The sequence below is a fragment of the Cynocephalus volans genome, chromosome 18 (assembly GCF_027409185.1).
Source record: "Cynocephalus volans isolate mCynVol1 chromosome 18, mCynVol1.pri, whole genome shotgun sequence".
Classification (NCBI taxonomy): Eukaryota; Metazoa; Chordata; class Mammalia; order Dermoptera; family Cynocephalidae; genus Cynocephalus; species Cynocephalus volans.
Window position 1 is genome coordinate 15,735,904 of NC_084477.1, and position 25,408 is coordinate 15,761,311.

The window sequence follows — 25,408 nt, forward strand, 5'->3', positions numbered from 1 at the left end:
CGCTCACCTTCTGTCTCCTTTGTTTTGCCCAGAACTGAAGACGTCAAGGAGAACGTGCTGGCGACTCTGCTCATTGTCCTGGTTTCCCTGCTCGGGTTCCTGACCCTGAGCCGAGGCTTTTGCAAGGACATGTGGGTACTCCTGTTCTGCCTGGTCATGGCCAGCTGCCAGTACTCCCTGCTAAAGGCAAGACCCGTCCCTTCCTTAGCAGTAACGTGTGCTCTCACTATTGTAGCCTTGAGATCATGAGGTGATGACACAGACACTTCTGATTTGTGTTCCAGAGCGTCCAGCCTGACCCCGCCTCGCCCATACACGTAAGTCTCGAAACGCAGGGAAGTGCCTTGTCTGGTCTGCCTGTGTTGAAGACAGGGAAGGAAAGGCCGGAATCCACTGAAAAGACAAAATCTGTGTTTACATCCACATCTGTATCTGTACCTGTATCTATATCTACGTATTGAATATGAAAATAGAAATATGCATGCACCATGGCCAAGTTCTGGCTATGTTACCAAAACTCCAAAGGTCCATTTGCTTGCCTGCTCAATGGCTGATAATTGAGAGACAGGTGTTGGTGTAAGGAAAGGTGGCCTTTAATCAGGAGGCTGGCAGCCCGGGGAGATGGTGGACTTGTGTCTCAAAGACCAGCTCCGCTTTTCCCAGACTTGCCAAAGGTTTTTACAGGGACTGGTGGTAGAGGGATGATTCATGGTGATCTAAGCAGGGACGTGCAGGCGTAATCATAAAATTGCAAATAAGCATCAAAGAACTTCTCAGCTGGGAGCTGATTCACAGTGACCATCCACCCTGAAGTCAAGTCACAGACTCAGTTCCTGTTAAACTCAAAAAGATCTAGTTAGTAAGCTAGTAAAGAGTGGCCACCTGGCTTAATTATTTCTTCTACAATTACGCTGTGTACAATGTGAGCAAAAGTCTTTATGTTCCAGCATGACGTGAACAAGCATCATGGTATTCTAATGTCCAGCTGCAAACTATGCAGTTCAGGTTACACGAGTAAGAAAAATCCTTTAACTTAGAAGTTTAACAAAATGGAGTCGCTTCTGTTCAGCCTGTTCCAACTAGATCTGAGAGCAAGGTGTGGGTCGCAGCGGGGAGTGTACGGGGTGGGGGCAGAGAGTGCGTGGAGGTCTTTCCTATCCTGCCGGGTCCATGTCAGGAAAGACCGAGCTGCCGGGTGGGGAGACTGCAGACTCTGCAGTCAGCCTCTCGCCTGTTTCCTGATCCCACCACTTGAATGTTTAAAACTGACCAAGATACTGGCCCTCTCTCTGCCTCAGTTTCCCTATGTGTACATAGGCTAATAAAAGTGCCTACAGGGATGGAATAATCCATGGAATGTGCTTACAGTAGTCCTGGCACATAGAGATTGCTCAATAAATGTAAGCTATTACTGTTAGTCATGTCAGATAGGTGGGTATGAATCATTATTCTTATTTTTTTTAATTTATCATATATATTTATGGGGTACAGTGTGATGTTTTGATGTATGTATACATGGTGAAGTGAATAAATCAGTCTAATCAACATACCCATCACCTCCCATACTTATCTTTTGCTGGTGAGAACATTGAAAGTCTACTCAGCAATTTTCAAGCATGTGATTATCAGCTATAATTTTCAAGTACATTAACTATCGTGGCCTTTCGCCAGCCGCTCCCGCGTCCCCCGTCCACCGCTCCCCTTCTCCTGGCAACCACCATTCTACTCTCTGCTTCGATGAGGTCGACTTTTTTAGATTCTGCCTATGAGGGTACTTCAAAACGTTCGTGGAAAAATAGAATTAAAAGATAGTATGACTCTTTCCACGGACTTTTTGAAGCACCCTTGAATATACTATATTTTCTTCATTCATTCATCTGCTGACGGACGCTTAGTTTGATTCCATCTCTTGCCATTGTGAATAGAGCTGCAGTGAACATGGGAGTGCAGGTGTCTCTTCAACATACGGATTTTACAGCCTTTGGGATGTACACCCAGCAGTGGGCTTGCTGGATCTCGTGGTAGTTCTGTTTTTATTTTTTCAAGAAACTCCATCGTGCTTTCAATAGTGGCTGTACTAGTTTACGTTCCCATCAGCAGTGTAGAGGGCTCCCTTTTCTCTGCATCCTCCCCTTTTGTCTTTTTGATAAATGCCAGGTGTGAGGTGATAATGCCTGTGGTTTTAATTTGCATTTCCCTGAATCATTATTCTTTTTACATGAAGTGGACCTCTTTTCTTGCTACATTTGCAAATAATATTGTTACCTTTCCTCCCTGTAACTTTGGGCTCATTCATAGCTGGGACTCTGAAAGCCCCGATGCAGAGGTACTGGTGCTCTGGCATTCCTGGACAAGCTCTGAAGCACACACAGTTTTCTGTGACCCCACCACCCCCTCCCCTCATGTGTGGTGGCCTATGGGTGCTGTGGGACAGGCACTGCCCCTGCAGGCACCCTGGCCACGTGACTTTGCACTGAGAGCCCTGCAGATGCACTCCCCAGCCCTTGGAGTAACCTTCTCCCCTCTGTTGAGGCAAGCTCCTGTGGGCCCCTGAAAAGCCCTTCCAGTGAAAGAATCTTGGACCATGACATTATGCACTGTGCACCCTGCATTCAGCACAATTTGCTTTTAAAAAATTCATGTCTAGGATTTAGGACTGATTTTAAGTCTGTGATAGCTCATGTTTAGCTCATGGCAATTTTGGAAAGCTTATAATTGGACGATCACATGGTGTGCATTGCTATCTTTTTATTCCTCTGTTCTGTCTAATTGGCTTACGTGTAATACATCTTTGATCCTAGAGTCTGAATGTCATGAAAAGTGGAAGCAGCATAATGAGGGTATTTAGATGTATTGTTGTGATTATTGTTAGAAGCCTGGGCCGGGTGGTGGGGAGAGAGGAATGCAGCTCTCAAGGTTTTTGTTCCGTCCCACCCCAGGTGCCACATCACTGTCCTCCCGTTTGGGTGAACTCTCCTTTCTCATAACCGTACTTCAGAGTCGCCGTTTTTCTGGGTGACTTGGGAGAGGGGTGTTGTATGCTGTTCCACACTCCTTTCCTGAGCGTACTTTCAGATACCATGCAGAACATTCCAGTAAGGCGTCTGCCGAGTGCAGCTGCGTCACCCTGTGCGTTTGGAAGGCCCGTTGCTGTGACCCCTCTGTCTCTGCTCTAAGCTGGAGTCCGCCATCGTGTTCCCACAGGAGTAGAAGAGACTGCCATTCTTTCTTCTCAGCGAGTGTGTCATGTGAGATGGTAAAAAGCAACTTTGCTGACTGTCCTCTGTAGCCAGACATCTAACGACATGTATCGCTGTCGTTAATTCGCTTACACAGATTTCTAAGTTGATTTGGCCCTGATCTGAGTTGGCATCTCTCTCTCCAGTAGTTCTAATGAAGAAAGAAAACATGGTAGCTATAAAGCATTTCCTCCGGCAATCTGACTGACCACATGGGTATCTAGAAGGCGGATTTATCATCTCCAATTAATAGATGAGAAACTTCAGAAAGGAGACGGTCCAGAGAGTGGACCAAGGTTTGGGGCACAGAGACGGGTCTCGAGCCTGTGGCCGTCTCCAGCCCAGGCTGATTTTCGTTTGTGAGATGCTGTCGAGGAAACCAGACTGCTTTTCAAACTACACTACTTTGTGCCTGTCTGGGGAGGTGGTTTTTAATAAATTCAGCCACTTCTCGCTCTTAGAGTGACTGACTGCCTTCTCTGCTTCCTTCCAGGAGTGTAGGTGGAAAATTTTCAGCAAGTTGTTAAAACTAGAAGATAGTGAGATGAAAATGAAATTTTTCTACAACACTTTGCATAGTTCAGTTTTAAATGCAGAATTAATAATGACACACTCATAGGGTACAGTAGCCCCGGGGCCTGAAAGAAGTTGATCTAGTTCTAAAAGAAAACAGGTCTGGGAGAGCTTAGAAAGACTGGGGCTTGGCATGGATGCTGGATGCAGGGTAGTAATGGGGTCAGGAGATGAATTTGCTTACACAGATTTACACACAGGTCTAACCGACAGTAACCACTAGTGATAACCCAGAAAGCAAATTCAGGAGAATGTCCGAGCAGCAGCAGAAAGCTGGAGTGTGCGTGGGGCTCACCTACGCAAGCCAGTCGGATGTGGCTTCCCCCACGGCTGGGGCAATACCAGGATCTGCATGTCACACCCCCGGGTGATCACGGTGGGGGTGATCTCAGGTCACAGTTTTAGAAACACCATACCCCAGATGCAGATGCATTCAGGGTTCGAGTCTGAATCCAGCCTTACCACGTACAAGCTGTGAGGTCCTGGGAAGCTTACTTCTCTGAATCTTAGGAGTTTCACCTGTAAAAAAGGAATAATAAAACAGGATTGTAAGGGGATGAAACGAGATAATGTACCTTGAGCGTTTAGCATGGTATCTGGCCCCAAGGAAACATGTAGCAAATGTTACCAATTTTTTGTGTGTGTGCAAAATGTGGATAACAACAGCCTCAGCTGGATTTAGTAAAGAGGCACTGGACAATACATGCGATGTGCCCAGTGCAGGTCCTAGGGTGTCCTGGGTCCTCTGCAGGTGTCTCGTCCCCTTCCTCCTTCCACTCTGCACACTTGTCCTGATGTCCTGCTTACAGCCCCAACTCCAGAGAGCACAGGCTGTAGCCTGTTACCTGTTCTGTTCAATGAACTGTTGCCGCTACTCAGTGAAGACACTTGGTTACCCATTCAGGTTACACAGAAATCACTGGGAATGATTTTTCTAACTAAACTTTTTAGTTTCAGATTTAAAGAAAAATCGGGAAGATGGTACAGAGTCCCCATGTACCCCACATCCAGTTTCCCAGTATCAATCTCTTACTTTAGGCACAGTATGCTACATAGGTTACACTTAAAGGACCAATATTGACACACTATCATTAACTAAAGTCCACATTTTACTCAGATTTCCTTAGTTTTTGCCTGGTGTCCCTTTTCTGTTTGAGGGTCCCATCCAGGACACCACGTCACATTTAGCTGTCATGTCTCCCGAGGCTCCTCTTGGCTGCAACCATTTCTCCGATTTTCCTTAGGCCTGAAAAAAAATTGTCTGATTGTAAAAGAAAACAGGTCTGGGAGAGCTTAGAAAACTGGGGATTTGAGGCTACGGGAAGAAACCTAAGAATCGGGGACTGGCAGTGTAGCGGTTCTTGACGACCTTGCAGCTCTGAGGAGGACGGGCCAGGTGTTTTGTGGACTCTCTCTCCGTGGATGCGATGTTCATGTCGTGATTAGACTGGGGTTATGGATTTCTAAGAGGAAAGCCCCAGAGGTAAGGCGTCGCGTTGAGCACACGATCTCAAGGGCGCTTATCATCGAACTGACTTACCGTGGTCGATGTTGGCCTGGAACGTCTGGCTAAGGAAGTGTTTACCAGAGGAATAATTTTGAATGGCATAAAATAATTTCTCAGTCCTCAGTGCTAGAAATAAGGTCAACTTCGTTCTAGTGGATCTTCATTAAAAGTCAAATAATATTTAATCGTGTATTCGCTTTGCTTAAAAAGTACTGTTTGAAGCAGCCATTCCAAATTGCCTTCTTTTAATTCTCACATATTAAATTTCTACCATTAAATCGGGACAGAACGTAGGTCGCCTCTCTTTCTGGTGTCTTTCACTGCTTTTGGGGGCAGCGTGGGGAAGTGGGAGAATCTGTGCAGGAGGAGGTAGCAAGATGGACATCATTCAACTCACACTTCGTGCATCTGTGGTCCCCGTGGTTGGAGCCACTTGCCAAGGCTCCCAGACCTGAAAGTTAGGACATTGGACCTGAGATTAATAGTTCTGCAGAATGAAATTATGAGCTAAGCTTTGAGAATCTTATTTTCCTATGTCCTTTCAATTTTTAAAGTAGCCTCTCCCGGGGCCGGCCGGTTCCTCGGGTGGTTGGAGTGTGGTGCTGACAGCACCAGCACCCAGGCTTCCATCCCTGCACTGGCCAGCCAGGCAAGCAAAAGCAGCCTGTCCAATCCCCACTATATTCAAAGTGAGTTTGCTGAGGTCGTTACTTAATAGTAACCTGTGGAGAAGTATTTGACCATGGGTCGCTGCTTACCTTCGATGCTGTTTTCTCTAAACTATTTTGGATTCTCTGTATACACCAAGTGCGGGTCCTAGAACACTTGCTGTCTAGGGTCGCAGAGGAGGGGTTGAGCTTTCTGTAAGGTGGAGGGTGCCCATCCGCAGCTGTCCTGTGTTTGCCCCACATGCGAGGGGAACTCCAGTGCATCTTATAAATGTCCAGGGTGACTCTCAATGAGCAGGTGAACTGCCGAGGCGAAGATGGAAAAGAAACCATCAACGGTCACCAAGAAGGGATGTTTAAGTGGAGTATCTAGGCCACCCTAAGAAACTATAAAACGGAGCAGCGACCCTTGCTGCTGTGCCGAGCGCTCGGTGTGGGTGGACATAATGTCACAGTCCAGCAGCAGCAGGGCGGGCAGAACGGTGGGGCTCCCACACCCGCTGCAGGTGGGAGCCCTTTTCTCCACCCACAGTCCTTTCGGGAAAAGCCGACACCCCGAAGCTGTTACAAATGTTTTCCCCACTCTCTGTATTTGCTTCCTGTAACATCCACGTTCTGTGTTTACAGGGTGACGATCATGAATGAAGTTTAGTTAAGTCAGGTGGAGTCCTTGGGCCCAAAAAAGCCCACATCCCCTGGCAGTTGTGGGCACCAGACAGCATCGCATGTGGGTGGTGACACCAAGGCCAGGCGGCTGGGGCCCAAATCCTCGCTCTGCCACACTGTTTTCTGTCTGTGAGGCCTGGGGCCATTTCTTTATACCTGTGCCTCAGTTTACTCTTGTCAAAATGAGAACAGTCTGTGCTTCACAGGGAGTTCTGAGGATTAGCCGCGTGAACACAGTTGAAGCAGGTGGAGCCGTGCGTGCCTGGGATGCGGGAAAGGCCGGGTACACGTTCGCTGTTGTCACTGCAGTTGTTTACCTTTGAATGTGGCTGGGATGGGGATGTGTGTAATGCATGAGATGAGGTGGCTCCTGCCCTGAGGACAGCAGCCTGGAGCTGGGCTTGCAGGGAGCTGAGGTGAAGTGGAGACAGCCTGGCCTGGCTGGGGACAGTCCCCGGTCCAGTCCCCTCCAAGGCCCAGCTGCACTCAGCCCTGGGTCCTCTAAGATTCAATCACACACCCCATATTCCTTCCCCAAGAACAGCCTTTTCTTCTCAACTACAACAACCAAATGTCAGCAGCATTCGAGGTCCCACTCTGTGTCTAAGAGGATAGTTAGGACAGCCTTGTCACTTGGCCCTGTGAATGGCTGCCCTCCACAGGTGGGGCTCTTGGCCCCAACCTTGGGTCCTTTCCCCTTGCTCTTGCACAGCACCGTGACCAGTGTGTGTGTCACGGAGGGGTGTGTGGGGTGGAGCTGACAGAAACCCCAGCACACACAGGTCAGCTTTTGTGCAATGGCCTCACGAGCCGCTCCCAGGCTGAAATCGGCCGTGTGCCCCACGCTGGAATCTAAGATTAAAAAACAGGTGCGGAATGACTGAGTCGGATGAGTTTTTATTTATTTATTTATTTATTTATTTATTTTTATTTATTTTTTTTTTTCGTGACCGGCGCTCAGCCAGTGAGTGCACCGGTCATTCTTATATAGGATCCGAACCCGCGGCGGGAGCGTCGCCGTGCTGCTAGCGCAGCACGCTACCGAGTGCGCCACGGGCTCAGCCCCAGATGAGTTTTTAAGGCATTATGATCAGACTTCACTTGGTGGAGCGAGTGGAATTTTTCTATTGCAAAAATTAAAAAAGTCAGTCCTTGAGAGTTTAACGATGGATTCACGTGTGGAAGTAGGAACGGCAGAGCAACGGCATTTCATTAGCAGGTGTTAGGAATCAAGGAAAATAAAAGTGACTTATGTGCCATGTATCAGAGAAATGCTCAGGAGGGCTTGGGGACCCCAAGCATAGGATGGGAGATGATGGAGTGTGGTCACAGCCACGAGGCAGGTGCTCTCCATGGGCGCCTTAGGTTTTGTTTTGTAAATTACGAAATACTAAGAAAGGATTCTCATCCCCAATAAAACATGACTCAGAAGACCCAAGGTGATCTTGCAAACGTTCAAGGCCAAAGACTTTCAGTTCCTGGATAATGTATTTTTAACCTTTTAGCAAATGGAAGAGTCAGAGCAAGTGGAAAGTAGCTAATTACATTTCCTAAACTGTGTCCGCCTGAGGAAATGTCCCGTGTGCACGTGTATTTGTACACCGCATAGCTGTTCATACAAACAAATTTATTTTGCTCTTCACTTGATGAGAAATGCACTTAAATTTAACGTAGGCTTAAGTTTCAAACTTCTTTAAAATGCAGAGAAAGTCTTCCTGTTCTTTACATACCCATGAGCTAGCTGGATTCCAAAGGAAATTTCATGAGAGTAGATACTCTTCAGGACTGAGCCTGGTCTCAGGCCCACACATAACAGCCTCCAAGGACAGACTGTTTTCCTTCCTATTAAAAGATGGCCTCGGAGTAGGGCTATTTTTATGATAGCAGCAGTGGCAATTTAAATTGCATTTCTAAATATAGCACGCTCAAGGCAGTGACTTTAAAAATTCACGTCGGAAACCCTATCAATTTAATCTTCGGTTTTTACGCTCAAGGTAGTTCATGAATTGTAAAGAATACTTCCCCCGGTTCATTTTCACTGGTTTTGTGAATCTTATGAATTGTGCATTGATTTGTGCGATATAAATTCTTTGTTGGCTTTTGCCCTGGAAAGTTGATGTTGTATATTTTCCTTAATTATTCTATCTGTTTAAGGAGAATAAAAAATGTTTCTCTTTCTCCTCATAACCATGTTTTGAAGGCTAAGATGAGGTGTGCTAAGTATCTGGTTCTCCTCAGAGGAGAGTGCTGTATAAATAAATAATATGAATCGCAATTTTTGTTTAAAGAATTGGATTATTCCACAGCGCTACATTAAGACTTTTTATGCGACCTCTGCAGGTCTAGCTTTGTACCTGCATTGTCCTGCTTTCTAAGACACTAGAGAGTTGAAGCCAAGAACTTATGATTCTATTTCTTATTAATAGTGGGACCCAAGTTAGACCATGTAGAGAAAATGATGGTTTAAATCAGTTTTGCACTTGAAATGAACAAGACAGATGGAAGCTTCACTGTTGGAGAAGGCACCGAATTAGATCTAGACTTTCTCCTAGGATGGTAATTAACTTTTCATGTAGATCTTGTCGAGATCGAGAGGCATGCCATTCTTTTTGATATTCTCATTGTGATTTGAGAGTATAAAGCATCGTTGTTTTTTTTTCTTTTGCTGGTATTTTGTGTGTATGAATTATGGTGGAGGTGGGGGGAGAATGTGTTTATGGTATAAGTTGTATGATAGATACGGTGTAAATTGTTGACTATGAGGCTTTTGTCATTTAATCAAAATAAAAGGTACCATTCAGAAATTGTGTTTGTTTTCTAGGGACACAACCAAATCATTACATATAGCAGACCAATCTATTTTTGTGTGCTGTGTGGCCTTATTTTGCTTCTTGATACAGGGGCCAAAGCCAGGCACCCTCCCAGCTACGCTGTCTATGGCCTGAAGCTCTTCTCTCCAGTGTTCCTGCAATCAGCTAGGGACCACTTAATAGGTGAGTTAATTTGGGGTTATGGGAAGAATATAGGGGAGGGAGGATACTTGGAGAATCCTCCTGTATTAGCTCATTTTCTGCTGCTCATAACAGAATACCTGAAACTGGGTAATTTATAAAGAAGTGAAATATGTTTCCTTCAGTTTTGGAGGCTGAGGAGTTTAAGGTCGAGGGGCACATCTAGTGAGGGCCTACTTTTTGGTGGGGACTCTCTGCGAAGTCCCGTGGAGACTGTCTGGATCCTGAGCCCCCCCACGTGTGACAGTGGAATTATTTTGGAGGATTTTGATATCCATGCCTGAGAAGGTGCAGCACTGTAATATCTGAAGAACCGTTCCTGTGGTGCCCCTGGGGGGCACAGACACTCTGGTGATGCTGAGTACGTGGTTCTCAGGCTAGGTAGAGTCCTGAACACCCAGTCACCCGGCCTTGCACGGCTACCCTTTGCTTGCCTCAAGGTCTGGGCAGAGTTGGATGTAAAATGCTCCATTTAGACCAGTCACTTGCATACCAAAGTGGTTTAGAGCTGCTTGAATTCCAGCTCTGTGACATCACTGGATGTGTGACCTGCAGCAAAATTCAGCTGTAAGATGGGGACAAAAATAACACCTACCTCAGAAGTTGTTGCAAGGTTTAAATGAGTTAGCATACACGTAGAACACCCAGAATATATAGAATGGTGCCTGGCTCCAAGCTCTAGTTATTATTGTCGTTATTGTGCAAAGAGGTGGCCCCAGTGTTGACCCGCAGCTCTGAAGACTTGACTGCAGTTTCCCTGAGAACTGTTGCGATGTCTTCAAGGGGCTGTGGTCACACTGAATGACTGAGCTGGAAAAGAGCAGCTGCCAAGACACCACCCCTGGACCTCTCACCTGCCAGCTAGAAATCTCACTCGAGAGGAGACTGCCAAGCCCTAGGTCTCTTGTCATCCTTTCCCTGACCTCATGACAGCGCCCTGCATCTCCCCAGTGGAACTGGGGAGGGTGCCTACATGTGGTGAAAGCTCTCTTCGGGCTCGTTATGGGTGAAAACTCTGGAAGGCATCACACCCTGATTTTCTTCTGGCCACCCTCTCCTGCTTCTCTGCTGCCCACACCCAGCCCACTGCAAGCCCACCTTCGTGAGCATCCCTGGCACCTGTCTGGGTAGTTTCTCAATGGAGTCAGGGTCTGAGCAGGTAGAGCTGCATGGTCCTGGCTGCACACACTTTGGGTGGCGTCTTTTCCTGCTGTCTGTTTTTTTGCAAACAGCAGTGCTGGTGTTCGCAGCTCGAGGCCCCACGAGGATCTGAGGATTAGAGGCAGAGAGGCCAGGAAAGGACTTTGGAAGGTGTCTGAGAAGCATCTGTCTGAGTTGGCTCGGCTGGTTGCTTCTCCCTCTCTGCTCCCTGCACTGCCCTGTGCACCCCGAGGCCATCTTCTGTTCTGCCGCCTCCCCACCCTTAATTAAGCTAGTTACTGATGGCTCTTTCCCTAAGGTTGGTCCCATCTCCTGTGGCAACCCGTGCTTCCCACAGCACCCCGTGCTTCCCACGGCACCCCACTGCGGGGCGATCTGCTTGCGTTTGCGATGGTTGATCCATGTCTGTCCCCTCATTCACTTCCTTGCCACCTGGTACACACAGGCGCTGGATAAACATCTGCTGAAGGGATGGATTAATGAACAGAGGTATGCTTTAAGTTCTAAAGAAATTAGTGCACAAGTGAACTCTTGGAATGCTTGCCATTCATAAATCAGAGAAGGCTGCAGTGAATTTGGACGGCTCAGCTCAGCCCTTCGAGTAAGTAGGGAATTAATAAGCCCCTTTTGCAGATGATGTGCAGAAAGAGTTGGGGAAAGAAAAGCACAGCGTATATTCCACTTACAGACTGCTTTTCTGTATGTGGGTCTCTCCCTCCTTTCTGTCAAATAAACAGGGTGATGATGGCCTTAGCATGGGACACATTATTAAAGCCCCCAAAATAAGACCTTGATGTGCTTGGTAAAAGCCTAAGATTTGCATTCAGTGGTCACTGTTGTTTTAGAAGAAGCTACTGGCCCTTCACAGTCTGACTTGTCTGCACATCAAGTCCTTTAGGCAAGGGAGAAGGGGCGGGAAGTAAGGTGCCCTTATCTTTTCTGCTGCAATTCCCTTTTCCTCATTAAGCCTTCTCCCTAATCCATATTTTTGTCTGCTTGTCCACAGTGACAAGTAAAAATGGCAAAAAGTAATCCAGTAAGCCGACAGCACGACTTCTGGGGTACAGATAAATGGAGAAAAAGACCAGCAGCGATCCCCGTGGAATGAATGTGTTAAACGTACGAACTTGCGCTGAGCAGGAAAAGATTGTGAAACAAATTTAGAACAAAAGGGAAAGAGAGGAAGGAAACAGAGGCTTGCACTGTCTTTTCTGCCTTTGTGAGGGAAAACAAGGACAGTTCAAAGTCATTTCTTCCTTTTGGCACCTCTTCGCCCCCTGTGCCCTGAACTGTCAGTGAGTCTAAACGGTGTCCAGCTTCTGCCACTGCTATGAGCAGGGACCAGCAAGGAGAGAAGAAAAAAATTAGGAGAAAACAGAAGATAACCATTTCCTAGGGCTGCCGTGACAATGTACCCTAAACTGAGTGGCTTAGAACAGCAGGATCATGTTGTCCCACAGTTCTGGAGGGCAGACACCCAGGATCAAGGTGCAGCAGGGCTGTGCTCCTCCAGGGGCCCAGGGAAGGACCTGCTCCGGGCCTCCCGTTGGCTTGTCGATGGCATCTTCCTCCTGTGCATTCACATCACCTTCTCTCTGTGCATGTCTGTGTCTGTGTCCAAGTTTCCCCTTCTTATAAGGACACCAGCCATAATGGGTTAGGGCCCCGATGGACCCTAACGCCCTCGTCTTAACTTGGTCATCTGCAAAGACCCTATTTCCAAATAAGGTCACAGTCACAGGTACTGGGGGTTAGGACTTTAACTTCTTTTGATGGGGCACAAGCCACCCTGTAATGAGGAGCATTTGAGATAAAGGACGAGAGAGAAGTGAGAATAACTATGCGTGACACTGTGAACCTCCTGTGGCCCAAGGTGTGCTGTGCCTCCCACCCCATGCTGGGTGCAAGTGGCTCCTCCCGTGGGTGCCTTCTCGGTGCTGGTTCCTTACCCACTGCCAGGGCTCATTTCTTCTCAGCACCGCCGACCTGCCAGAGGGGAGGAGGTGGCAGAGGAAGGAGCAGGAGGGAGTGGGGACAGGCTGGGTTGCCACCTTCAGACAGAGCGAGCCTCGTTCTGCCTCCGTGGAAGACGGGTTGAATACCTGAGCCTCGTGGGGATGCATCAGGCGGATGCCAGGCAAGGGTGGTGAAGGTCCTTGTCATGTGTCAGCAAGGAGAGGAGCATCTCAAGGTGGAGGCGACAATGTCAGATAATAGAACCGCAGACAGAGGAGGAGTCAAGGTGAATTAAGGATACAGACACGCTGAGGATGATACTCTTATATAACTAAGTTTTCTGGTATGATCCCTCGTCTAAATTCAGGATATCGCTCTGCGCACTTTCATTATGAGAAAGGTTCTTTATTTTTATTTCTAGGAGTAGTGGTGACAGTCCTTTGTAGCACTCATTTCCTGTGCTCAGCCAGAGACTGGTGGCCTCTGGGCTGAAATTTTTATTACTTTCCATTTGGGTAACTTCAATGAAAACCGTAGAGTGAGTCTGGCTTTGTCATTATTCTACGGAGGACAAAGCCATGAGGTCCTCAGTTCTTAGGACTATTTCAAAAGGAGCAGTAACAAAGTGAGAGAGAGCCCTGAAGGATGGAGCCACATGGCCACCCTGGCCCTGGAAACTGGTTAATGGAACCGGGATGTCCAGTCTGGAGAAGAAACCTCGGGTGCTAGAGGCATGGTGACAGCTTCGGATGTTAAAAGGCAGCCAGGTCACAGGGGCAGAGACTCTGTTCTCTGTTGTTGTAGCTGCAGTAACCGGTTCCAGCAGGTGGCGGGTGGATTACAGCTCGGTGCCAGGGAGACCTGTGAAGTGGTTTGGGTTAGAGGCGTCCTGCAGTAGAGCAGGGTGCCTCGTGGGCAGGGAGTTGGCCTGGCGTGGAAAGAGCGCAGGGAGACAAAGTGGCCATCCCTTGTTGCCAGGCCCTGCACCGGATGAGCTCTTTATCAGATGGCCTCTGTGGCCTTTTCAGATCTGACAGTTTTCTGTTTCATTTTAGTCCTCAGGGCTGTAAACTCCAGCCTACAACATGCAGCTTCAATGATGGAACCCTTGGGGATAAGTGTGGGTTTCACAACCAGTTATTGGATCGTGCCCGCTCTTCCTTGAACGCTCGACCTCCCTGTTCCATGTCTTGTGTAAAGGCCTGTTTCCTGGCCTCAGTAGTCCATGCTAGGACGATTAGTACATGGATCAGGCGTGTAGGAGTCACACGATGTATACGTTCACACCGATTCCATGGGCTTTAGTTTTATTTCCACTTAGTTTAATTCTAAGTCTGCATACTTACTCTCCAAACCTGCAAACAGAGTAATTCATAGTATTCACATCTAACAAAAGAAATAAACTTCAGTTACAATATTTTTATTTATGAGTTTTGCTTGAAAAGAGCTGGAACTGTACCAGAAGTTTCTGCATTTATGGTAATTATTAGGGAAATTAAGGCGTCAGAAGAGAAAATTACAGGCCTGCTTAGTAACACCCTAACAAAAGATGTTTGTTCACAAGAAAAATTGCAAACAGCTACAGAGACTTTGTTATTTTTTACTTCTGGGAAAAAGGACAAAATAATATCAGCAATGTCAAGTGCATTTTCCAAAAGCCCCGCTCGTGTAACAAGACCTTGGCTGCTTTTCGTTCACGTTAACTGGGACCTGACAGGTGAGGTCCACGGACGTGGCTGTCCCCTCGTTCCTCCTGTGCTATTACCTGAAAGACTAGAGCTCCCTCCTGCAGCACGTTCTGGAGAAGGCCTGGTGCCCGGTCCTCCCGGCCGGCTGCCACTCCTCCCGTACCGTTTCGTGTCGTTCCCGTTCTGCACCTGCGCCCAGAACGCCTGCAGCGACGACTCTCCGGCATCTCTTGTCGTTATATTCCCCTCGTGCCTTTATTCATTGTGTTCCAGTTCTGCTCGCGTCGTCAGTTTCAGTTTCATTGGCTGATGGATTTCTAATAGAGATACCTCCTTAACCATGGTTTGCTAAAGAGCTTCCAATATGTGGCCGCCTCTGTGATCACCCACACCAGACTTCGCCCGCAGTTATCCGTGCTGAGCGCAGTTTGTGCTGCACACACAGTGCTCTGGGAGGCGAGATAACAGAATCCCACTGTGTCATCCCTCCCACATCCTGGGACTGCAGGACACAGCAGAGCACACAATCTTCATCGCTGGGTTTTGAGCCCCCAAATTAAGAGAAGAGGACTTACTCGGTTTGCTTGAAATTATATGGATTAAAATTTTGACGTTTACGACTTTATGTTCTATAATTACATTTCTGTGTATTTCTTGTATCTTTCCTTTCATATCCCTGAATTCCATTTATAAAAACTGAGAAAGGAACTGTGTCCTACATGGTCATGTCTAGCAGATAAGTATTTGCTTCTCTTTGTCTACTTGGAGGAATGAACTACTTTCAGGTCTCTGGGTTTTTACTATAGAGTTAAAATCTTGCTGCAATAACCATGACAACAAAATCACCCCGTGTATCAAAACACGGCTCCAACCTCAGCAAGGACCCTATCTTCACAGCCATGTTTGTTATGTAAAATTTTACTTTCACAAAGAGAACCGTCCCTTCATGCTTGTTGCAGAGGGATTTGTCCCATACTGACTTTTAACCAACTGTTAAAAAGAGAATGGGGCATCCAAATACTTTCATTCCTACAATTGCACCGCATTTCCCATTTTTCAGAAGGAGCTGAATTGCTCTCTCTCACCATCCCTACTCCCAGTGTGCGCTGGTTTACGTACGGTTTTAGGGCAAAGTTCCAACGTCTAGACGAATTGGATTTCAAATCAAATTTCCTCAGTTTCATTAAGGTTTACCCATATCAACCTTCACCGACATCCCTCCCAATAACCTGGGTCAGAAAGGAAGACGGATGTATTACAGCTCTGCTAGCGGGAGATTCTGCATTTCTATGAAACCCAACTGGAGGAGAGTTAAGCAGGAGAGGACAGGTCACCTCTGTGAAACACTGAGTTATAACCCACACGCGTTTCACCAGTTTGCACAGGTGCTTGGCCGGGATGCTGGGAGGTGTTTCCACTCCTCTCCTCAGCAGGGCCACCTGCACCTGCCAGGTGACCCCATACACCTTAGAACCAGTCCCTCATCCCGGAGGGCTGCCCCTTCTCAGTTAAGCACCACGCTCGCTCCCAGACTGACTCCCCTGTGGGCATATTGAGCTCCGACTCAGCTCCAGGTTCCAGTGGGTGTTTGGAAAGTAGGACAATCAGTCACTCAAGTGCTTGCAGTCACAGAAGCACAAAGCAAGGAGCCCCTCGTCCCCAGTTCTCGCTTGTCTCTCCCACGCAGGGAGGGATCTCCAGCTACTGTCCTTTGTTCTGCATGTTCCTGTAGCTCCCGAGTCCTCTTTGTCCCGCCCTCGTCTGCCCCAAGTCCAAGTCTGCTCTTCCATGCTGAAAAACAGCCCTGCGGTCTTTGGCCCGTCTGGCCCACCTGCATTTGGTTTTCCCGGGAGAGCTCCAGAGCTTTCCCTGGGAGGGGGTCTGGGGTTGCCTCCGGGTGTTCCTGGCTGGGGACTCTGGAGGGGGAGGGAGGCAGATCTGCAGCGAGAAGCCTGGCGACGGTCCGCACACTCACCACCCGTCTGTTTGCCCATTTCAGGGTTTTTGTACTGCTTTCCTGCCATTTCCCTGCTCGGGCTCTTTCCGCAGATCAACACTTTCTGCATTTATCTTTTGGAACAGATTGACATGCTGTTTTTTGGAGGTTCTGGTAAGTTGTTTCCATTCCACTCCTCCTGTAAAGGAGTCTAAGGTTCCGATAAGGGCTAACCAGCCATGGGTAGAGGGGAGAGCCTGGCCGGGTGGGCTTTCTTCATCCCAAACACTACTCAGCCGCTGCCCTTCAGAGTGGGCCAGCCAGGGTGGTGGTGGCTCCACCCAGCTCCACCCTACGGGGATGTGGTCCTCCTGTCGTGGCCGAGTAAAGGCACAGGCTAAGAAACAGGAGAGTGGAATTCTCTGTGATTGGGAATAGGTTTGGGACCCTTCTGACTGTTCCTTGGAAAGACGGTCTGCATGTGTGACTGTGTGTGAGTGTGTGTGTGTCCATGTCAGCCTGTGAGTGTGGCCTTGTGTGTGTTGTGTGTGTGCCTGTGGACAGGTGACCTGTGTCCCTCAACCATCACCGTGACTCTCATTTAGTAAAGGACTCAGTCCCAGACCCAGGTGAATGAAATCTCACCTACCGTTCACCTGGAGACACCACGCAGGTCGCTTCACTCTGTGGCCTGCTCTTCTCTGGACAGAGATAGACCTGCCGACCTCAGAGGGCTGCTGTGCAGATCCAGTGACATCCTGCATGTCCCGCAGTCACTGTTAGTGCCGCATTACCCACGCACACGCACGCTCATGCAATACCAAAGCACCGGCTTCTTCAGTCCCCACCCTGCCTTCTGTAGAAATTGTCACCCTTGGCTGGCAGCTTTCCACTGTGAGCCCCGAGCCCCCCGACCTCCACGCTGTCACACAGGTCTTTGGTTGAACAGTCCGTCCCTGTGCTGCACTAAGAGTCGCCTGTGTTGTTTGGCGGATCCCATAGATTTATTCTTTGCGCCTTTGGCAGCCCTCTCGTATCAGAGAGCTTCAAGCTCCTCTCCCCTTTCTCATAATATTCACTGGTGTTGACAATGGCCAGTCTAGAAAGGATGATCGATGTTTGTCTTGCAGCCGTGACCGGGATGACCTCGGCAGTTTACAGTGTGGCCCGGAGCATCTCGGTGGCCGCCGTGCTCCACGCCCTGTGCTTCAGCGCCGTGAAGGTAGGTGCGAGGACGCTGACCCTGTCGTTCTTTTCACCCTCATTCAATCGACTCATTTTTTTTTAAGTAAACAAATGATTTCTCCAGTTACAAAAGAACTGGGAAGGGAGTGACAGGCCTGGCTGGGTGGGGCGTCGGTGGTGTTAGAGGACAGGGCAAGGTGCCTGGTTTGCCTGGTGCACAAGGCCCCTGCCCAGCCTCCCCTCTGCAGGCGTCTCTCTGCCACTGGGAGGGGCAGCTTCTGCTTAACGTGGTGGTCAGCGGAACCCAGGGTTTGCTTCACCTCCTAAAATACCACTCAAAAGAGGGCAAAGGGATAAAGTCGCATAAAGCTATATAGACAAGGGAACAGGACGGGATACGACAGCCACAAAACTTTCTCATCTAGAAAACAGATGGACTGTAGGCTTATCCAGATGGAGAAACAGAAGCCAAGGTCGGCCACAGAGGAAGCCTAAGACCATGAAAAAACAAGACAAACGTGAACTTCAGAAAAACAAAGTTGTGTCAGAGAAGAAATGTGCCTGTTGTGCGTGGCATGGCTCAGCTGTGAATCATATTCGTATATTTATGGTGATCTGAGTAATCATCACCGTATATCTACAGTGGAAGGTTGGGGAGGTGAAATCCTATCATCTGTATTAGAAAGTTGGCAAATCATGTCTAAAATTGAAAAAAAAAATCAAGGAATAGCAAAATGGGCACGTTACTTAGAAATACGGAGGTAAATAGGTGGAAAAGAAACAGCTGAAAGTCATTGCCTTCAGGAGGCAGGAATTGGGGCAGGGGGCGGAGTAGGCGGGCCCCCCTGTTGGCTGTCACTGTTGTAGAACTACACAGGGGGCTGCAAAGTCTGAAAATAGCAGCACGGCCAGGCCGATGCGGTCAGGGCATCTGCAGGCGGTAAGGAGATGAATTACCATCACGATGCGGTCAGGGCATCTGCAGGCGGTAAGGAGATGAATTACCATCGCACGTCGTTCTGGACTTTACGGACACCCTGCATGTAACATTTTAAACCACAGGCACTCCTTTGAGAAGATAAAAATTAAATACCAAACAGTAAATCGAAGTATATTCCAAATTATTTTTAATATATAGCATATGAACGTTTCTTGACTAACTTTCTGAAAACATTAACTTAAAGTCTTGTTAAACGTATCAGTCTGGGTAGCGGAAAGATAACTGTTTATTTCCCTTTGGGGAAGAGGCGGAATTCAACATTTCACGTGCCGTGCTTCGCCGTTTAATTTATCTGTGACAATCAGTGGCGTACTTCCCTCGCTCGCTCCTTCCAGCCCTTCTTCATAGATCTTTTTTTTTTTTTGCAGACAAAAAGGAGGGACTGGGGAGGAGCCTCCTTTTTCTGCTGCACAAAGGCAGTTTCTGTGCTTGTGGTGGGCCTGCTTGTTACCACACTTACACTGTCATGCAGACCAACAGTTGCACTACTAATCCGTGTTTCTTTCTTTTGACATATGCTCCTTTATTTAGTCACAAGAACCTAGGCATTTCATTCAGGAAAAGTGCTTCGATGGGTATTTCCTGAGTCCTTGAACTTCTGAGAACATCTTTCTACTGCCTTTTGGTAAAATGGCTGCTTATAAAATTTTGGGGTCGCGAGCATTTTATGGTAGGAACCTTAATGTATCGCTCTGTTGTGTTCTAATATTTGTTTGCTTATTATTCATTGATTTTTTAAAGTCAGGGTTACAGTTCAGATTTTTAAAATGTCCAGTTTGGGAAGTTTTGATAAACAGATAGAGCCCTGCAGGGAACCCCACAAGCAAGTTACAGAACATTTGCATCAACTTGAAAACTGCCCTCGCATGCTTTTGATCGATGGATCCGTCCCCTCTTCCCCCACCGCCAACCTCTGGCCACCCTTGATCTGATTTCTGTCCTTGAAACTTTTTTTTGGAATCAAATCTGTTGAGCCAAATGCATGTACAATAAAATTCATTAATTTTAAGTGTACAGTTAGATGCATTTTGAAAACCGTATGTGGTCAAGTAATCATCATCACAATTACGAAGCAGTTCTGCCATCCACACCGTTTCTTCAGGTGCTTTTATGGTCAGTCCTCTCTCTGCACAGTGTTTGTATTTATCACGAGTAAATCCCTAACTGTGAGACGATTGATCAAATGGTAAGTGTGTATCTAACTTTATAAGAAACTGCCGAATTGTTTTCCAGTTTTGGCATCATTTTTCATCCCCCCACCTTGCATAATCTTTGAGATTTCCAAGTGTTCTTAATTCTTCCCAACACTTAGTAGTGTTGATTTTTTAAAATAGTAGCCATTCTAGTGTGGACTAGTGTCTAATTGTGGTTTTCATTTGCATTTCTCTAATAGTGGATAGTGTCGAGCATCTTTTCATGTGCTTACTTGACATTTATGTATCTTGGTGAAAAATCTGTTCAAGTCTTTTTGCCCATTTAAAAACTGTGTGTCTTATTACTGAGACATAAGAGCTCTTTGCAAAGTCTAGATAGAAGTCTTTTATCAGCAATTCGTTACACCCATTTTTTTTTCAGGCTGCAGCTTGTATTTCCTTTTCATTAGTGTCATTAATGGTATTTTCTGAAGAGCAGAAGTTTTTAATTATAATGAAGTCTAGTTTATCTTACAGTTTCTCTTTTTTATATTCTATATAAAAATATTTACCCAAGGTCACAAATATTTCCATCCTAGAAGTTTTATAGTTGTAGCTCTCACATTTTGATCTGTAATCTATTTTGAGTCAACTTTTTGTGTATGGTATGAGGTGAAGGTTGATCACCAGCACCATTTGTTGAAAAGACTAACCTTTCTCCATGGAATTACCATGAAACCTTTGTCAAAAATAGGTTGCCCAGATACGTATGGGTCTGTTTCTGGACTCTATTTTATGCCATCATTCTGTATGCCTGTCTTTATGCCAATACCACATTGTTTTAATTTCTGTAGCTTTATAATAAGCCATGAAATCAGATAGTGTGAGTCTTCCAACTTTATTTTTCTTTTTCAAAACTTTTAGCTATGACAGGTAATGTTTTTTAAAAAATAAGTTTTAGGATATGTTTGCCAAGTCTTATCAACATTGCAGAAATTTTAATTGGGATTATGGTGAATTTATACATCAGTTTGGGGAGAACTGACATCTTAATGGTACTGAATTCTCTAAATCCATGAACATAGTATATTACTCCATTTATTTGGGTCTTTGGTAAATTTCTCTCAGAAATATTTTGTAGTTTTTAACCTACAATTATTGTACATTTTTTTTAGTTTTATAATTTAAATTTCCAGTTCATTGATAGTGCATACAATTGATTTTTTAATATCTTGGCTTGTATCTTGCAACCTTGCTAAACAAACTTAGTGGTTCTAGTAGCTTTTTACCACCTGCTTTGAGATTTTCCACCACGGATGGTCATGTCTGTCAATAACAGCACTCCAGTTTTCCTTTCCAGTCTATACAACTTTGCTCTCTTTTTCTTGCTGCATCATGCTGACTGGGACCTCCAGAGCAGTGTTGTCTGGAAGTGTTGAAATCAGACGTCATTGCCTTGTTCCTAACTTATGGGAAGCACCTTTCACCATTTAATATAAAATTAGCTGTGGGATTTTCTTACATAGCCTTTATTGGACTGGGTAATTTCCCTTAGATTCCTAGTTTGCAGACAGTTTTTTAAAAAAAATCATAAATGATGTTAAATTTAGCTAAATGCTTTTTCTGCAATTATTGAGAAGACCATATTGATTTTTTTTTTTTTAGTATATTGATAAGGGAGAATTACATTGTTCACTGTTAAATGCTGAACCAACATTGCATATGAAAGGTGGGCCCCAGTTGGTTGTGACATGCAGTTAGCCTTCTATTTCCATGGGTTCCACATTTACAGATCCAACCAACCATGGACAAACTATTTGGGCAAATAAAAACAATAAAAAAAAAACATTATAACAATAAAAATAGCACAAATAAAAAGTAAAGTATAACAACTATTTACATAGCATTGCATTGTATTAGATGTTATAAGTAATCAGGAGTTGATGATTTAAAGTGTACAGGAGGATGTGCATAGGTTATATGTAACTACTATGCCTTTTTATATCAGGGACTTGAGCGTCCATGGAGTTTGATATCCACGGAGGTCTTGTAACTAATCTCCCATGGATACCAAGGGATGACTGCATTGTCCTTTTTACATATTACCCAATTTTATTTAACAACATTTTGTTGAGAAATTTTATGTCCATGATCATGCAAATTTCTAGTTCTTTAGTTTTTCTCTTCTTGTAATGCTTTGTATTCTTTTGGTATTAGAGTAATAGCCTCATAGAATGAGTTAGAAAGTGTTTCCTTTTTTTCTACGTTCCGAGAGAGTTATATAAAAGACAGTGCATGTTCCTGTTGAACTTTTTATGTATTGTTTAATTTTAACGATTTCTCAAGATGGAACATGTGCTGTTTTTATACTCTTACTAAGGAGCCAGTTGTCTTGTAAATAAATTAAAAATACCTTTAAAAATGGGTTTTATTTACCTTAATTTTTACGATTTCCTGCAATGGACATTTCTTTGTGTAGACGCATCTTTCCCTTTGCTACCATGTTCCTTCTGTCCAAGGAACTTCCTTTACCAAATGTGATCGCGCAGGTTGGCTGGTAGTAAATTCAGCTTTTGTCTGAGCATTCTTCATTTGGCCTTAACTTTTGGAAGATATCTTCACTGATATAGAATTCTAATTGACAGGTTTTTTTTTTTTTCAGTACTTTAAACATGTTGTCCTATTTCATTTTGGCTTGTATAATTTCTGATCAAAATCTCTGATATTTGTTCCTCCGTTAGTAATGTTTCATTTTTCTCTGAAAACTTCCACGATTTTCTCTTGGTCATTGGTTTTTAGCAACTTGCCAATGATATGACTAAGGGCACAGCATTTATGTTTTATTTTACTAAAGGTTCTCTGAGCTGCTTTGATCTGTAAATCCTTGGTCGTTATCACGTCAGATACATCTTCTTGTTTTAGTTTTCCTTTCTTCCTGGGCCTCCAGTTACACATGTGTTAGATGATTTAATGTTGTTCCACATCTTTGTGCATTCTTTCCTCCTGTAGGTTTTACTTTAAGTAATTTTATTGACCCATCTTGAAATGCAGTGATCCTTTGTCCTGCTGTATCTAGTCTGAAGAGAAGCTCATCAAAGAAAGATTTATCTCTTATATCATGTTTTCTGTGATCAGCATTTTTATGTGATTCCTGTAGATAGTTTCCACTTTCTTTTGAAATTACCCATACGTGTATGCTTGCTGTTTACCTTTTCCACTAGGTCTTTTAACATATGAATTGTAGTGATTTTTAAGTTGAGAGTTTTGTAAAATCTCTCTCTTTCTTGGGAGCAGTACTCCTGTGGATTTCTGCATCCGAATTGGAGGCATCACCTGTCAGTGTTTGGTTTTGTGGATAAAAAGGATGAGACGAACTTGAATTTTTTTCCTGAATTCTTGTAGAAATATTTCCTATCACCTGAAGTTAAAAAAATGTGTCAATAGATTACGACCAGGCGTGTTTCTCTTTCTTTAACTTTCCTGGAAAACCATGCCCATTCTTGCTTGTCAGGTTGAAGCTCTTCACATACAGGAAAAGCTTCTCCTGATGAATTACATTGCTGATTCTTTTACGCTATCCAGTTTAATATTTCACAGATTTTAACTGTTGTTTGTCTTTTATGTCTTTTTTTTTTTTTTTTTTTTGGCTTTCTTCTTTTTATTTGTAAGATCACGGAGGAAGGGGACACTAGCCAGGAACAGGATGGAAAAAAAAGATTTTATTAGCAAGTGGCAAGCGGACCTGCCAGGCTGAGCTGAAAAGTCGCATCAGCCCCGAGATTGGCATCTGGCCTAGCCTAGGAAGACGGTCACGATGTTCCATTCCGGGTGCAGCTTGCTCATGGGAACAGAGACTTAGGGACACAGAAACCTTGGCCTAAGGGAGGGAAACAGTTATAACGTTACACTCTGGGTGCAGCCTGCTCAGCCTGCTTGTGGGAACAGAGACTTAGGGGGATAGAAACTTAGAGGAAGAAGCTTAGAGAAACAAAACTGATGAAGGGTGGGGCTTTCTAAAATTCAGGTTCTTAGTTCCAGGAACCTACCAGTGTTCTGGCACAGTTTCTAGAGCTTCTTATTCTAATAACAAAACAAATATTCATTGAGAAGTTATTATGTATAACTACTGTACTAGTTATGTGTAATTATGAAATTACATATAATATAAAACTATACATAGAATATTTATTTATAAATTAAAATATATATACTAATATATATATATATATATATACACACACACACATTTTTATGGTAAGAACACTTATAAGATCTACCCTCAACATATTGTTAAGTGTGCAATACAGTGTTGTTACCTGTAGGCACAGTGCTGTACAGCAGGTCTGTAGAATTTATTCTTCTTGAAATAGTCATTTTATAGATTTAATGTAATTTAGTCTGCACAGCATAGCTGTGAGACAAGTACTATTATTATCCTAATTTTGCAGTTTTAAGTTTTATTTTCTGCACTGCTCACTATGTGCTTTACTGCTAAATGGCAATTGGAAATTTGGTAATCATTTTATGCCCTCTTTGTAACTGTTTAGCTTTAAAGTATCACCATACTTTTGAACCTTGCTGAGACTTCAAGTTAGACATTTTGTGCACATTTCTTGCTTTTTGATGTAAATGTGCTTCAGAAAGCATCGGTAAGTAGACCCTTTAGAGGAATATCTCCTTTTAAGGGTGCTTTATGTTTCCCATTGACTTTTTCTCACCTTCACAGCAGTAGCATTGTCCGTGTTCAGTCCATGGACTTGTTTTGTGTTTGGCCTGTAGGGTGTTTAAAATAATTTCAGAGCCAACGTTTCATACCAGGACAGTTGGTATAAAAACACGATTCTGTGCTTCTCCTAAACAAGCAGAAGCTCCGGCCACACTGGCCCCATTCCCATCTGGTGACAGCCACTGACCCGAGGAGTAGCTCACAGCCACCTCGAGCTCACGGGTCTCATCACGTACTTTATCTCTCACACCTGACCCACGTAATGTATTGATGTCACCGATCTGCTCGTGTCCGTGTCAGATTTTGTGACCCTCGTCTTACAGTCAGGTAGGAATTGACTGGCTTCTGCCAGAAAATTTGATGTCTCCCCAACCAAATCTTTCCAGAGATACCTCAGGCCCGGAACTTAGGAAGACAGGAAGCCAACACACAGCGTGTTCCAGTAACGCACTGTCAGTTCAGAGAGAATGTTTCTTGCTGGTGGAGTTTCAGGAAGTTCTATCAGGAAGTTCATCACGGGCATTAGATAGGAATCGAATGCCTGAGAGAGACAGTGGTTCTCTCTCTTTAACCCTCTTGGGTCTAACTTACCCCCTGACCTGACTGAATAAATCTTGCTGCCTCCAAGACAGCGTGGGTCTCCGAATACTGCCTGTCTACAGACATGCACGTTCAAGCAGTGAGTTGTCTGATGTCACCTCTGGCCCGTCCGCCTCTGCTGCAGGTGAGGCCAGCAGGGGGTTAGAAAGATCTTTTCCTGTTTTCTTCCCCAATGTAAGATCTGGCATAAATTCTTCATTGTCTGGGGCTTGTGCACAAGTACTTTCTCTGGTTCCCAGTGTGGATTCAGGCTTTTCTCTTTTTGAAAATTTCACTGGACATTTAATGAGCTTTGGGAAGGGGACAGCTAGTTATCTGCATTCTGAATGCCATTTTGACCAAGACCCTATACTTCTTCA

The 25,408-nt window shown here is 45.2% G+C and overlaps 1 protein-coding gene across 1 annotated transcript in view; it reads left to right on the plus strand.

Annotated features, from left to right (window-relative positions):
- Positions 1 to 25,408, plus strand: part of PCNX2 (pecanex 2) — a 237,885-nt gene that overhangs the window by 57,081 nt on the left and 155,396 nt on the right. The window contains exons 11-15 of the mRNA XM_063082913.1: positions 33 to 186; positions 285 to 317; positions 9,475 to 9,646; positions 16,469 to 16,579; positions 17,536 to 17,627. Coding sequence (XP_062938983.1) covers positions 33 to 186; positions 285 to 317; positions 9,475 to 9,646; positions 16,469 to 16,579; positions 17,536 to 17,627 — 562 coding nt within the window. The remainder of the gene's footprint in view (positions 1 to 32; positions 187 to 284; positions 318 to 9,474; positions 9,647 to 16,468; positions 16,580 to 17,535; positions 17,628 to 25,408) is intronic.